Source organism: Nestor notabilis, unplaced genomic scaffold (genome assembly GCF_000696875.1).
Source record: "Nestor notabilis isolate BGI_N333 unplaced genomic scaffold, ASM69687v1 scaffold14990, whole genome shotgun sequence".
Taxonomy (NCBI): Eukaryota; Metazoa; Chordata; class Aves; order Psittaciformes; family Psittacidae; genus Nestor; species Nestor notabilis.
Window position 1 is genome coordinate 38,788 of NW_009911709.1, and position 14,363 is coordinate 53,150.

At 35.4% G+C, this 14,363-nt stretch overlaps 1 protein-coding gene across 1 annotated transcript in view; it reads left to right on the forward strand.

Annotated features, from left to right (window-relative positions):
* Window positions 1-426: 426 nt before the first annotated feature.
* LOC104406932 (tyrosine-protein phosphatase non-receptor type 4-like) overlaps window positions 427-14,363 on the forward strand; it is a gene marked incomplete at its 3' end in the record, with an annotated part of 26,547 nt that continues 12,610 nt past the window's right edge. The window contains exons 1-4 of the mRNA XM_010016059.1: window positions 427-584; window positions 7,185-7,292; window positions 11,188-11,230; window positions 11,328-11,406. Coding sequence (XP_010014361.1) covers window positions 447-584; window positions 7,185-7,292; window positions 11,188-11,230; window positions 11,328-11,406 — 368 coding nt within the window. The remainder of the gene's footprint in view (window positions 585-7,184; window positions 7,293-11,187; window positions 11,231-11,327; window positions 11,407-14,363) is intronic.

Consider the following 14,363-nt stretch of genomic DNA (forward strand, 5'->3'; position numbering starts at 1 on the left):
CTATAAAGCGTTTTGGTGTAACTGTTAGGTTGTTGGGTTTTTTTCTGTTTGGTACTGAAATGAATTACTTAATTGGTGCCTAGTAGCCATGATACCCATCAATTACGGTGCTTTTTGAAGTACAAAAATTAAAAAAAACCCAGACCCCCCAAAAACCGAAAACTCCAATACCACAAAACAACCTTAAAATAAGGAAGGAGTGGACAGTGAGCAGAAAGTAAACGACTGAATATTTTGGAATAAGGTTGTGTTGTAATTTGTAAGACATTGTTTTGTTATTGGATACCATGAATTTAGTACTCATTTTCCTTTATCTGTAATGGAGTTTTTCACAGTGAACCTGCTGTGTGTTGATGTTTCTTTGTAGTGTGACATTCTTGCATTTGCATTTTTTGATCTTTTTTAATTCTCTATTTGTTTTGCCTAAAGACCCTGTGTGGACAGTAATGACCGCACGTTTCCGATTGCCTGCTGGCAGAACCTACAATGTACGAGCATCTGAGCTGGCACGAGACAGGCAGCATACGGAGGTGGTCTGCAACATTCTTCTCCTGGATAACACTGTACAAGCTTTCAGAGTTAATGTAAGTAATTTGCTTATGCAAATTGGTATCGCCAAGCTTGCTGACCTTTGCTGGATTTTTATGTCTAGAGTTTGACTTTCAAAATAGTGTTAAGTACAGAATAGGAGGGGAAGTTGTGTTCAGGCAGGCATGCTTGCACACATATATACTAAATGACTGTAAACTTAGTCATTCTGGCATCCTGTATAATATTAACACAGCTTAATTTCAAAATTTATTATACAAAGCATTATTTATTTCTAGCAATTCTCTTCATGGACTGAAATTGTATAGTGGAATTGGAGGGCAGTTGTGCTACTGAGTTGAATGAGAAGCAAGCTTTTGTTTTGCTCCATTCTGGTTTTTGCATTCTGAGCATGAGCAAGGTGTAGTGGTAACTCTTCTTGTGACTCTGTAGCTAGTGACTCTAGTTCACTCATGTATGTGGTTGTATTTGGTTATGACTGTCATCTTAAAGTATCTCTTTGCTTTTTGCTTTTCTTAGATTATATTCTTGTTCTATGATTTCCCTCATTTAAACATACCACCTTCTAATGCAGTGTTGAGGATGGCAGGAAAGAAAATAGGAAGCTGGTTGCAGAATGCTGAGGACTGTTACTGGGAAAAGTGAATAACTTACGCATAAGAGCCTGGAATTTAGAATAGGTTATTTGTAAGATTTTCTAATCTGTAATACTTGATAAGGCATTAAAATGAAAATATTCATAGTTTTGTGCATATATTCACACAAGTACAACCATTTCTTTCAAGTTCTTAAGGGGGGAAAAAACCCACGAACAACAGGCAAGGGCCTCAGAAGAAAACATTAAAGCATTTAAAGTGATGTTTGTGTGAGAAGAGCCAGGACTCAATGAGAAAGAAGCTGTGGGGTGTCCTGGGGCAGAAGAATTCATCTTTTACTTTATAAACTATAGAATTGATGACTTATGTGGAGAAAAGTTGGATAATGTGATGGTGGAAGTTACAGGTGGTGTGATTATTAAAGCGTTCGAAGAAAAAATTGAACTTAAGTGAAGCGGTAGTTAGATATCCAATAAGGATGTGGAACTTTGTGAGAGAGTTATGTTTGTATGGCTAGAGTTTGACTTTCAGAATAGTGTTAAGTATAGAATAGGAGAGGAAGTTGTGTTAGGCAGGCATGCTTGCACACATACATACTAGAAGAAAAAGAAGGGAAGAAAAAAAGAAGAAAAGGGTCAGGGAAGACTTTGTAGCAGCCTTCCAGTACCTAAAGAGGGCCTACGAGAGAACTGGAGAGGGTCTTTTTACGAGGGAATGTAGGGACAGAACAAAGGGGAATGGCTTTAAACTGACAGACGGGAGACTGAGATTAGATATTAGGAAAAAATTCTTCGTTATGAGGGTGGTGAGACACTGGCACGTGTTGCCCAGAGCAGCTGTGGATTCCCCGTCCCTGGCAGTATACAAAACCAGATTGGACGGGGCTTTGAGCAAGCTGGTCTAGTGGAAGGTGTCCCTGCCCATGGCAGGGGGGGTTGGAACTAGATGGTCTTTAAGGCCCTGTCCAACACAAACCATTCTGTGTTTCTGTGAAAGTGTGACGAGATGAAGAGAACTACATCTCAGTCTTCAAGACATATTTACTCACTGCATGGCTAAAAATAGACCATTTATTAACATCAAGCCTCATTTCCTTTCTAGGATAATTTCTCCTATGTCCCTTTTATCTTTTTCTCTACAATATTTGACTTCTCTTCATCTTCTCATCCTTGCTAACAGTTTCCCAGTCTATACTGCCTGCATAAAAGCAGTATGTGCAGAATATAGTTGAAGACGAAGCATTACAAGTGCACGAGAAATTGTAAATGCTGTATTCTTTGCTTTCAGGTGCATGAGTTTTCCATTAAAGTATCTGTCTTCCAGGGGTTTAATTTTTTGTGAGAGTTGACTAAACTAAAAAATAATTGTTGTATAGTAGGTATGGGAGGTTATGCTTCTTTTTGATCTAGATGTTCAAATGCTGTATGTTAGAGAATGCTAGCACCTGTCTAGAGTAGAACCACCAGTTATAAATCCTCAAATATCTATTCTCTGTCTCCCAAGAAAAATTTATGTAATATGTTCTCACCACCTCCCTAGTGCACTAAATATTTTAGTTGCATGGATCACGCTTTACTGCTTATATAGATCAGCCTGCAAGTTTGGCTATTAAAACTGAGTTTAGGAAATAAAAAGTTCCTTGGTGCTCAAGATTTTGATCTTGTGTCTTAGCCTTAATCTGTTTTTTACAGAAATAGGGAGTAATAAAGTATTCAGTTATAGCAAATGTATGCTAACCTACATGGTATACAGGTTTTCAGGTTTTATAGCTGCGTTTCACTTTATTGTTGTCGACAGAGTACTTGGCAATAAATATGTATGGAATTGTTTTCAAAATAGGAACAACAAAGATAACATCAAATAAATTAGCAAGGTTTTTTCTCCTGGTGATTGCTATAGGTATTCTGCATGTTAATGATTGTAAAGCTTAATCTTCTAGAGTATGCAGTGCTGTATTAAAAAAACATACTCAAACACTCTTTTTTCTCTGGCAGCAAAGTACTGATCACAGACAATGTCTCTTGATAATTTGTGACATGTTCTAAGTTCACATTTCAACCAGCCTTTTCCGTTGATCTGCAAAAAAGGCATTCTCTTCGTGCTAAGCTGTACTTTGTCTAGAGAATAACAAATCAAACCAAATAATCCCTGCGGATTGTAGCCAGATAAAGGTTATTTTGGTAGCAGGCAAAAGAATCAGTTGGAACTACCTGTGCGTATGTTTGAAGAGTAGAAATCCTTTCTATAAAACGCTCTGCTTAGCAAATGAAGCATAGTCTTACATCAGCCCTGAAAAGCATATCTGTAGAATGTGGAGCTGGAAGCAGTGAGGCTGATTTGAGTTAATAATGTGATCAGGATGATTTGCATTACTGTAAATGTGCTTCTTCAAGATCAGATTGCTTTAATTGGTTTAATTAATTGTTTAAATACCTCAAATCTTTTCTGTGCAGGCTGATTTACCTGTATTCCCCAAAAGCTAGTACATGGTATGGAGATCACGCTAAATCTGAAAAAAAAAAAAACCCAAACAAAACCCTCTACACCAAACCCCCTTTACATTTTGAAGTGAAAAAGTTCAATAATTTAATCTTCATTAGCATTCAGGGTTTTTGGTTTTTTTTTTTTTTTTTGTTTGGATTTTTTTGTTGTTTTTTAAGAAAATAATAAACATAGCCTGCTTTCATGCTTTTATTTAAACAGGATAACTTATTGCAAAGCTAACATAAGCTGTAGAATGAAAGGACACAGTAGTGCAGTGCCGACTGTTTGAGGGGCTTGCTTGAGTTGCAGCACAAAATGTGGTGAGTTGTGAGAGGTTCCAGTGTTTCCATTGGTGAAGAAGCAACCCTCCTACAGACCTGTAAGCAACAGAGCTGTTTGACCTCCTCCAAGAAAGCCTGAGACCTGTCATCAGAAGTCCAGTTTTGTTTGAACTGACACAGCAGCCGTAGCACTCAATTTTTGCTGTGGGTGCGGCCAGTTCTGTAGGCCAGCAACAAAACCAGAATGTTGTAAGATAAACTGGGAAGATGGTGGTAGTTAGTAAGCAGGCATTAAAGCTACATAATTGCAGATGTTTTCTTAAATTTTCAAACATGGGTGTTTGTAAGCAGCTAACAATCATTTTACAGTTAGAAATTAATGTGTATATATCCATTGTACCAGACACTAGCCACTAGATGATACTTCAAAAATTATGGTTGATATATTGATGTCTGGTGCTGATGTCAAATCTGTTCTGAAAGACCAAAATTTGTTAGACATTTTGCCTCCAGCAATGACTAATAAGAAGTACACATAGCATTCTAATATTCCAACTGTCGTGGTTTAAGCCCAGCCAGTAACTCAGAACCACGCAGCCACTCGCTCACTCCCCACTCTTCTTTCTCCCCCCACTCCCAGAGGGATGGGGAGGAGAACTGGAGGAATGTAACTCCCACAGGTTAAGAACAGTCCAGTAACTGTATATAAACAGAGGTATAAACAAAAAAAAAATTTGGATGTTTTGTATCTTAACTACTGCAGTTTATTGTTAGATAGCTCACATTTTTCATCTATTTACCCATTATTCCCTGCTTTAAGAGGAAATATTAACATTTAACTTCATCTGTAGGAATAAAGCAAGTTTTTTTTTAAGCTAATCCACATTTATGGGGTTTACTTGTGTGTGTGTATATATATATCTTAATGCAGAAGTGAAAAATTGTTATCATACATTTTATAATTTATAGCAGCTATTTAATTGTTATGATAGTATTACAAATATTCTGGACCTTTCACAACAAGCAGAATTGTGACCTTCACCTGCTCTGGCAAGCTGCAACATCATTATATAAATATCAGAGATGGGTTAAACTGAGGTCTGGTTTTACTAGGTGCTTATCTTTATTTTGCACTGAGAGTAAAACACTGTGATCATAACAAATGCTTCATGTTGAAACTAGTCTTTTCTTACCTAATTTGCTGCTCTATTGCAGAAATACCTTCCTTGCGGTCGTGAAATGACGTTCTGAGTTACTAAATTCAAACTGATCAGCAAGTTCCAAATTCTTCATTAGGAAGCATCTATTTGGATATTTAAATAACAGTATACATTCTCAGGTTTAGATTGGAAAAAAGCTACAAAATTTGTATCTGTATATTATTGAAGAAGTAACACGTCAGCTGTGGTAAATGTAAGCCTAAACTTCGGTTCCATACATCTCCCATTTTCTGACAGTTACTGTCATAAGTTCTTTGAGTTTTGATTTATATCTACATGGGGAAAATGCCAAGAAGCAATTAGTGTTGCTGTGTTATTTTAAAATTAGTTTTATTTGCTGAAAAAGATTGTACTAATTACGGGTTTATTTCAAAATATATCAAAATTTCTCAGTAAAAATGAAAGTGACTATTTTTGGATTGTATATTAAAATTGCGTTATGCGTTTATACTGTTGTGTATTTATTATGTTAACATCTATTTTGTTTATTTTTTCTCTTGTTTTTAAATAAGAATTTTGAAAGTAAATACAGCAATTCTTAGATCACTTTAACTTAGCCAAATTTATGCAGGCCCTGAAATATATGCCTTATGTAATTTCAACTTGAAACGTGCAGAGCCTTGGTTATGATTGTCCTTCTGGAATAATTTCAAGCATAATTTGTTATAACTATTTTCTATTCTCTTGTGAAATGAATTATCAAGCTTCTTGGAGTTTTTAGCCCCCTATGAATGGTTTTCACAGTTTACTCAACCTCAATGTAATTTCAGCTAAACAGAAAGATGAGTTTGGTTAGGATGCTCTTAGAGGTTAACAAACATCTAACGTGATTTCTAGGTTTTTCTCATATATGGATATTAATGAAATTCTTGCAACCTTCTCTTGACCTTTTAGTTACATACTTCTGTTTTAACAGCTATAAAAGTAAACTGTTGTATAGTCTCTATGAGAAGTGAAGTTCTGCTCTATTTGGGAGCAGAACAGCAGATTTTTTGGTTTAAAACTTTAAAAGTATCTTATTGCCTACAGTAAACAAGGCAAAATGTATCAAATCTACTGTAACATCAATAATACCTGGCACCTAGAAAATTATAAGGGACTTGCTTGGTTCCAGAGAAGTGGAAAATGTATCAATAATATCTTTCATTTTTTTGTGTTTGTGTTGATGATGATGTTGTTTGACTGTTGTTCTTGCAGAATTTGTCCTTATCTTTTGTACTTGAAGAAGCTATGACACTTTAACTTCTTTGGAAAATTCCCTTCAGATTTTACCAAATGTATTTATTGAGTGCTGTCATAATGGCACACTCAGAGTTTCAATTACTGCATTGGCAGTATTTTCAGGTTAGGCAAAAAATTGCTAGGTACCAACAACTAAAGATTTTTTTACATAATTTTGAGGGTAAGATTTGTTCCTGAAATAGAAATCAAGTTTGTTCACTTGCCTCTGAAAAGTAATCTTATTTTTATCAAGTTCATTTGAATTAATTCATTTATAGTGAAATAGTATCTTTGAGAGAATGCTTTTAAATGATACCTCTCAGATATTTGGCTGCTTCAGCTGTCTGTGTCATTTAACTTTTGAAACATTTTCAATATGCTTGTTCATTTAGATTCAGGAATAGATTTTCATATAAAATAGGTAAAGCTAACTTGTACAGACCTGTACTTTCAAATTCAGTGACTCAAAAAAGGCTACAAAGTTCTTTGTCAAATTCTGGCCTTTTTTATTTTCTGGAGTTTTTTTCCCAATACTCTTTTTAAATATCAGATTTGGCTAATGAATGGCTTTCAGGAATAATCATGTAGCTAGCTGAGAAGTGAGAAATTCTTTCTGTCAGAAAATGGCAAAGAGGAAAAATAATAATACCTTACATATGTTTCAAAAAGCGAGATGAAGCTCATTTAAAAATATCCGGGGATACACTTTTTGATATTTCAAATATAGGCTGCTAGAGCACATCTGAAAGAATGTGTATGGGCTCTGCCTGCCTGCAGTCTCTGTCTGATTATGTATTTGTTAATTAAAAAATACATGTATTTGTTCTGTGCAGAAACATGATCAGGGACAAGTTCTATTGGATGTAGTCTTCAAGCATCTCGATTTGACAGAGAGAGATTACTTTGGTTTACAGTTGGCTGATGAATCTACTGATAACCCTGTAAGTTGACTCTGTTTTATAAATACATTTTTATAAATCATAATCATGTCTGTGCTCTCTGTCATTGTAAAGAGAATTAAATAGAAGCTATTGCAAAGTTGTGCCATCTTTTCCAACTGTGTCATTTGAGTTGGTCAGGATCACCTTGTAGCTATGATAAAACTACATAGTGACAAGTTTGCAAGTTTGAAGTAAAATGTTGAGATCTGTGCTTATGACATAATATATTAAAAAGATATTGCTTGTTTTATTGTACCTGTTTACTAAACTGCATTATCATTGTCTGTTGAGATAAGAAATAGTAACTTTTTTTTGTTTATTATGAGGGGGGTTTATATTGATCTGTATGGTGTTTTTGTTTCTAGCCCAGATACCTCGTAGCATTTTCAATAGTGCTTCATATAGTCCACTAGGTGACAAAGCCTGTCAGCTCATCAATTTAGCAGAAAAAGGGACTCCTTTGGAAAGGAGTGTTTATGATAATCGATAGGCTTTAATTGAAAGGAAATTCCATAGGACTGAAACTTTGTAAATTGCCAGTAGAAGCTAACAGATCTAGCTGTAATGTTCAATGCAATAGTTATAGCTGTAGGACTGAGATCATGATTGCGTGAAGAATGCTTCCTGAGTACTTTCTTTCGTAGGTGTCAAATGATCAATACTTGTTACAAAGTGCGATTTAACTAAGTATTATTATTTATAATACAGTTCTTTTTCCAATTCCCATTATATGTGTTTGTCAGTGAAGGGCTCTAAATTTATCTCCCAACTTGTGTGTCAAAAGTAATTTTTGTTCACAAAGGGTGCAGAATGTAATCTGTAGATATAAGCGGCACTGTAGAGTGTTAATCATTCAGTAACTAAGGCAAATTTCAGAAGATAGTTCAACTTTCTTTAGTAAGAGCAGATTTCATCTACGGTTGTTTTACCATCAAGAGTGACTGTTCTAAATAGAAGGACTATTTTTTTTTTTATTTTTTGTCTTGCTAAGAGGTTGAGTTTTTTCTTTTACCTATTTTTAATGTCTTTTTTTAATGTAGAAGAGGCATAAAGAAATCATAATACAGCCATAATTTTCCTGCCTGAATAGTGAACTACTTACACATTTCTTTCTTCTCTAGAGCAAATTATTCTAAATTATATTATTTTTCTACATTCTGGTAACATTAAGATTATTAAAATGAATAGAGCCATATAGCACAGTGGTAGATACTTTACAAAGTTTCCTGTTCTAATTTTATGAATAGGTCTGTTAAGACATTGTCAGGCTGGCCTCATTTAATCTTGATGTTCTAAACTTTGTTTCCAGGATGAAAAGGCTGTATTATTTTTCAGCTTTGTTTAAGAAGTATGCAGTTGAATATTGCTCTATTTTACTCAAAATTTAGAAGTTCATAGTGTTTCTCATTTTATCTCAGTTTCCAAAGTTTAGATGTCTAAGCTCTGGTTTTTTTAGTTTATCTGGAAGCAGCTGAACACAACACTGTAATAGAGGGATCTGGTTGAGAGTTAGTCCAGAAGAAGAAGGACTTCAGATCTCTTGATATAAGAACATGCTTAAAAGGTTTAGTATTCTATACCTAATAAATATTTTGGCTTTTCAGCCATGAAAACAGTGTGTCAGAGAAATAGAAATATTACGTATATTAGTCCTGTAAGCTTGAAGTATTTATGGGTTTGACTTACTCCTTTTTTTTTTTTTCCCTCTTTAATATCCATTTACATTTACACTCAGTTCATTTGGACAAAGAAACCAGATTAGATTGACAAATATTCTAGTTACTTGTGAAATAACACAGCAGAATATTGCTAAGATACAGCCAGTATGTCAGGAGATAAAGGAGATGAGGGAAAAAAAAAAATTCTGCTAATTGAGTGTGAAACCTCTATCATTGTACCTAAACACGGATTTCATAAACTGCACAAGTTTTTTCTTTTTGTATAATATTAATATCACAGTAAAAGTCAACGCAACAAAGTACTGATGCTTTGTACAGCTGGAGTAGAATATTTGGCTGGGGTCTTGGGCTCTGGCTGCCTGGAGCAATGAGAGAAGGAAGTATTCATAAATAGTTAGAGTAAGGGTGCAGTGGAATTGGGTGCACCCTCAACAAGTTTGTCAATGACACCAAGCTATTTGGTGCTGTCAACATGCTGGATGGAAGGGATGCCATCCAGAGGGACTTTGATAGGCATATAATTCTATATTTACAACCAGAAGGAAATGTAAATACAAGCTTTTCTGCTAGGCATTTCAGTTTCAGGTTTTATGGATTAACTCTAATCTCAAACAGTACTTCCCACAAAAAAGAAAAATACAAACCCAAGGATTATCAGTCTTATCTGTGCATTTATCAGATATATTGGGTCGTGACCTCTTACTTAAAAATACTTAAATATCATTCACCATGTTTTGAAAGATTCTTATATAATATTCATGTGTATCCCTCGTAGGAGGGTCCTTTATTAAGCCTTTACATTCAGTCTTACAAGTTAATTGATCCCGTTTGAGGTTTTCTTTTTGTCATAATCATGCTCTTTAAGATGTATCAAACAGTCTCTTCAGTCTCTCTTAAGACATCCACTACAAGGATAAAGCATTTAGATGTAGTCATCATTACTTGTTATTCCCAATGTATAGAATGGCTCATAACTAACTTCAGATCTGTAGTGTCTCTCAGATAACTTAGGTACCTCTGTGTGTTTGCTTTCTCCTCCCCCTCACATGAAAAAAAAACAACCAAAAAGAGCCCTGTGATAAAGGTGAGGTAGTTATATGCCATACAGGGTTAGGTTTCTGTCACTTCACAGGAACTGTGTCCATGTAAGTGTTTCCAGAGGCTTGTGGACTTGCATTGCAAGGCAGGATGAGGAATTGAACAGTATTTATAACAGAGACACGTATGAGTTGTGCCAGAGGAGGTTTATATTGGATATTAGGACAAATTTCTTCACCAAAAGGGTGGTCCAGCATTGGAACAGGCTGCCCAGGGAGTGATGGTGTCACCACCTTTGGACATATTTAAAAGATGTGTAGACGAGGCCCTTAGGGACATGGTTTAGTGGTGGTCTTAGCAGTGCTGGGTTAATGGTTAGACTTGATGATCTTAAAGGTCTTTGCCAGCCTAGATGATTCTATAAGTTAACTGAACTACGCTGGTATATGCAGAGTCTTCTGGGTTGCTGGTGGGGACTAGTTTAAGCAACTTGTAGGGCTTCCCAGAGAATCGCACTTCCAGTTGAAACTTGCAGCATTGATTTTTGTAAGTATTTGTCTTTACTTCCCCAAAGCAGTGTTCTCCCATAAAGATGGTCAAGATTGGGTGCTGTTTCATAAAACCGTTGTATAGTTCTTAATCCAGTAGGCTGAGTGCTGAGCCTCTGGTTTCCAAGATCCCAATTAGCAACTTAGCTAATTCACTCCCTATATACATCAGACCTGCAAAATGCAGAGTCAAAAGTACTGGAACTAGTTTAAGCAAATTAACTTCTGAGTTGGATAAATTAGCCTGTCTCTAGTTCTTCCCTGCCACAGTTAGTTCATCTTAGATAATCATTTTAAAGAGTAGCTGAAGACTGTCAATGACACCATGATTGTGTTCTAGCCTCTCACAGGCTCATGCAAGAATCAGAGAACCAAGTCATAGTTGAATTAGCCCTTTAAGAGACAGATACCTGGACAAGAAAGGTCAATCTTGGGGAAAGAAGAACAATAGCAGCTGTTGATGATAATGTTGGTGTCTTTCAAGAATCAGTTACAAGACTTTGTATATCAGTAAGACATTTTGGTAAAAGACCAAGTAAAAAGAAAAGCAACAGTTTCTTGATGTATAAGGCTATAATGTGTACTACTTTTGTTTTTCTAAAGTTGATGTTGTAATTTATCTCTTTCCAGAGGTGGCTGGATCCAAACAAACCTATCAGGAAACAATTAAAAAGTGAGTACATGTATGTATTTGGTCAATTCATACATCATTATTATGCTGTTTTTCCAGGGTACCCTGATTAATTAAAGATAACTTTGCTTGATTGCAGGAGGATCTCCTCACAGTTTGAACTTCAGAGTTAAGTTTTTTGTAAGTGACCCAAACAAGCTCCAAGAAGAATATACAAGGTAGGTCTAGTTAGTTTAACAGTAAAACATTTTCCTGAAGGTTTATATTTAAGGGGAAAATTATAATTAGTTTCTTAAGGTATAACATGGAAATTTTTTTAAAAATCATTTTTGTGTTGTATTTGCAAGCTTCTAATTTTTGCCTAATAATTGCAGATATGAACTATGCAGTTGCACCAAATCAATATAACAAAAAGCTTCTGTGAATAAATTTACAAATTTATATGCCAAGTGAAGTAACCACATGAAGAAAATACTACCAAGTAGAAACAGAAAAGGGAAAATAGAGAAGAGAGGAAAAACTTAATCCCACTATTCACCAATGAGTACAAATTTAATTTTATCCTTATCTGTGTTTTCCTCTGTGACTAAAAGAATTCCTGATCTTTCTGCTTTTCTTTCTTGCCTCCCCCTCCCCATTTTTCTGCTTTACATTATAAAATTAATCTCTGTTTGTATGTAGTCCCAGCTTGAAGCATGTAAGCTTATTTTGATAGCAGTGTGTTGAAGTGAATCAAGATAGGAAGCTTGTGAGTTGCAATTAGTCCCTGAAGAACTGCCTCAAATTTTCAGTATTCTTAATTAGTTCTTGTCTTCTACATAAGTGGCATCATTTGACAGATTGGAATTTTTGGATGTCAGCCATTCTGAAAACAGGTCACCACTGTTCAAAAAACAGTATTTAAATTATTAAGGATAACTTTAGAAATGTAAGTACCAAAACTGTGAAAACTTGAGTCCACATTTGTTTATAATTTCTTTCAATTTGTCATATTTTGGACAAAATTTTAAACACATCTATGCAGACAGAATTTACTAAAATGAGTCCCAGAGATCCTGGATCAAGCTTTGTTTTGTTGAAATATTTGCTCTAGAAAAAGTAGGCAACTTAGAACATAAGAATAATGAAAAAAGTGTTACTTGAATTAAAGGGCAATATGTAATATTTCTAAGGAGATAGAAGAAGCAGTAAATGTTGATCAATATGAAGTAAACACTAGAGAAGAGACAGAACTGGTTATTTTAAATGCTATTCTGTAAATACAAAGCTATAAATAAAGCATCCTTTTAGATGAGAAATAATCCATGGTTGCTGTATCTAGGTCAGCTCTGCCTTTTTTACTAATAGGCATAATTGCCGCTGAGAAAACTTGTTTGTATTTGCAATTGTTATAAAGAGAGAGGAGTTATGTGTGGGGTTTTCTTTGTGTGAAGTTAGGATGCCATGTTACAAATAGGTATATTAGTCTAATAGGTATTTCCTCCTTAAAAGAAAAGATACCAGGCACAAACTTCAGAGAATTCCTGCTTAAGCTGAGACCTTTCAAAGATGCTCAGTTTTTATAGATTTCATGAAAACAGAGGAATGAGTTGACATGTGAGGCAGTATGCATAGATGTGAAGGAAAGGTTCATTGCAAGCTCCTGTCTCAATGGATCTCTGCAAATTCATGTGAGGGAGGGAGATTATCAACGCCCCAGGTCAGGAAAGGTCAGCAGGAGCTCACTGTGTTGGAGAGTTTAGCTTGAGGAACTTGTCTTGGTAGGAAATGAAGCTTCAGAAGGACATTGACTCCAGCTAGCAATAATTATCTTACCCTTTTCTAGATATATCTATATAAGGAAGACACTGTAATGTAGTGCCACCTTCATTGTTTTAGCTGAGTTTGTTGTGCAGGCTCTGTTAGAGCTGCATTGCTAAAGATGTTGATTTCACATTTTGCTCAATAATATGTGAGGCTTCAGAGTTCAAACTGGGGTGGTTAGCTAACAAGCTGAAAACAGTGGACAGAAAATGAACTCTGCTTGGTGCTCCTTAATCATGAGGTCCGTTGAATACCATGGAATATTTCTAATAAAGCATTACACCAAAAAAAGGAAAATAAAATGGAGGTGCAGCTGCACATACAGAATGTAAATTTTTGACCTACATTTTTGCAGGCATAAATGGTAACAGGAAAAATAGGAAAAAATTATTTGTTCAGTATATTTGTGAAAAGATGCTCAAGCTAAGCATGTGAGGCATATCCTTTTAGTATATAGAATCATAGAATAGTTAGGGTTGGAAAGGACCTTAAGAACATCTAGTTCCAATCCCCCTGCTGTGGGCAGGGATGCCTTACACTGGACCATATTGCCCAAGGCTCTGTCCAACCTGGCCTTGAACACTTCCAGGGATGGAGCATTCACCGTTTCTTTGGGCAACCTGTTCCAGTGCCTCCCCACCCTCACTGTAAAGAACTTATATCTAACCTGAACTTCCCCTAACTTTTAAAGAATAGACTTTTAAAAAGCAATCTATTGCTTTTTAAACAAGTAAAGAAATTTTCCTTTATCTGCCTCTCTCTTGGTTTCAATATGCATTTTAAGGTGGAAAATAAAAAGTATTTTGAGGTCTCCAAAGCCTGGTTGATGTCTCATTTTAACTTCTTGAAGTTAAACTAAGCTTCTTGCCATTCTGGTCAGTAAAAGAACCTTGAGACAGTTTTATATGAGTTGAGCACATGGGTTAACATCTTTGCTTGTCAGCCTGCAAGTGTCTTCCCTCATTTTCTTGCAAACGTGGAATGTTTTACCTTTCCAGTATATTTAGCTTGTAAATGATTGTATTTCTATGTGTGTGTTTGTAAATGTTTGTGGAAGTCTTTGAAGTAGGAATTAATCCACTTTCTGAAGACTACACAATTATGAGAAGTCATATTATGTGTAATAAAGTGATATATTTTGGTTTTAATTTCTTAGTGCAAGTCAATATTGAGAAGTATTTAATGTTTGGTTTTGGTCAAACTTGAACTAGGTGGTTTTGATAAATAGTTTTTATGAGTGTTTATAAGGAATGGGTGTGGCTAACCCTACTTTTGAATCAGAACTACAAGAAGGAAACCAGGTGATGATGAAGATAATCACAATGAAGATGCAGGAGGTCCCAAACCAGCACTATTTATAAGGAAGCAGGAA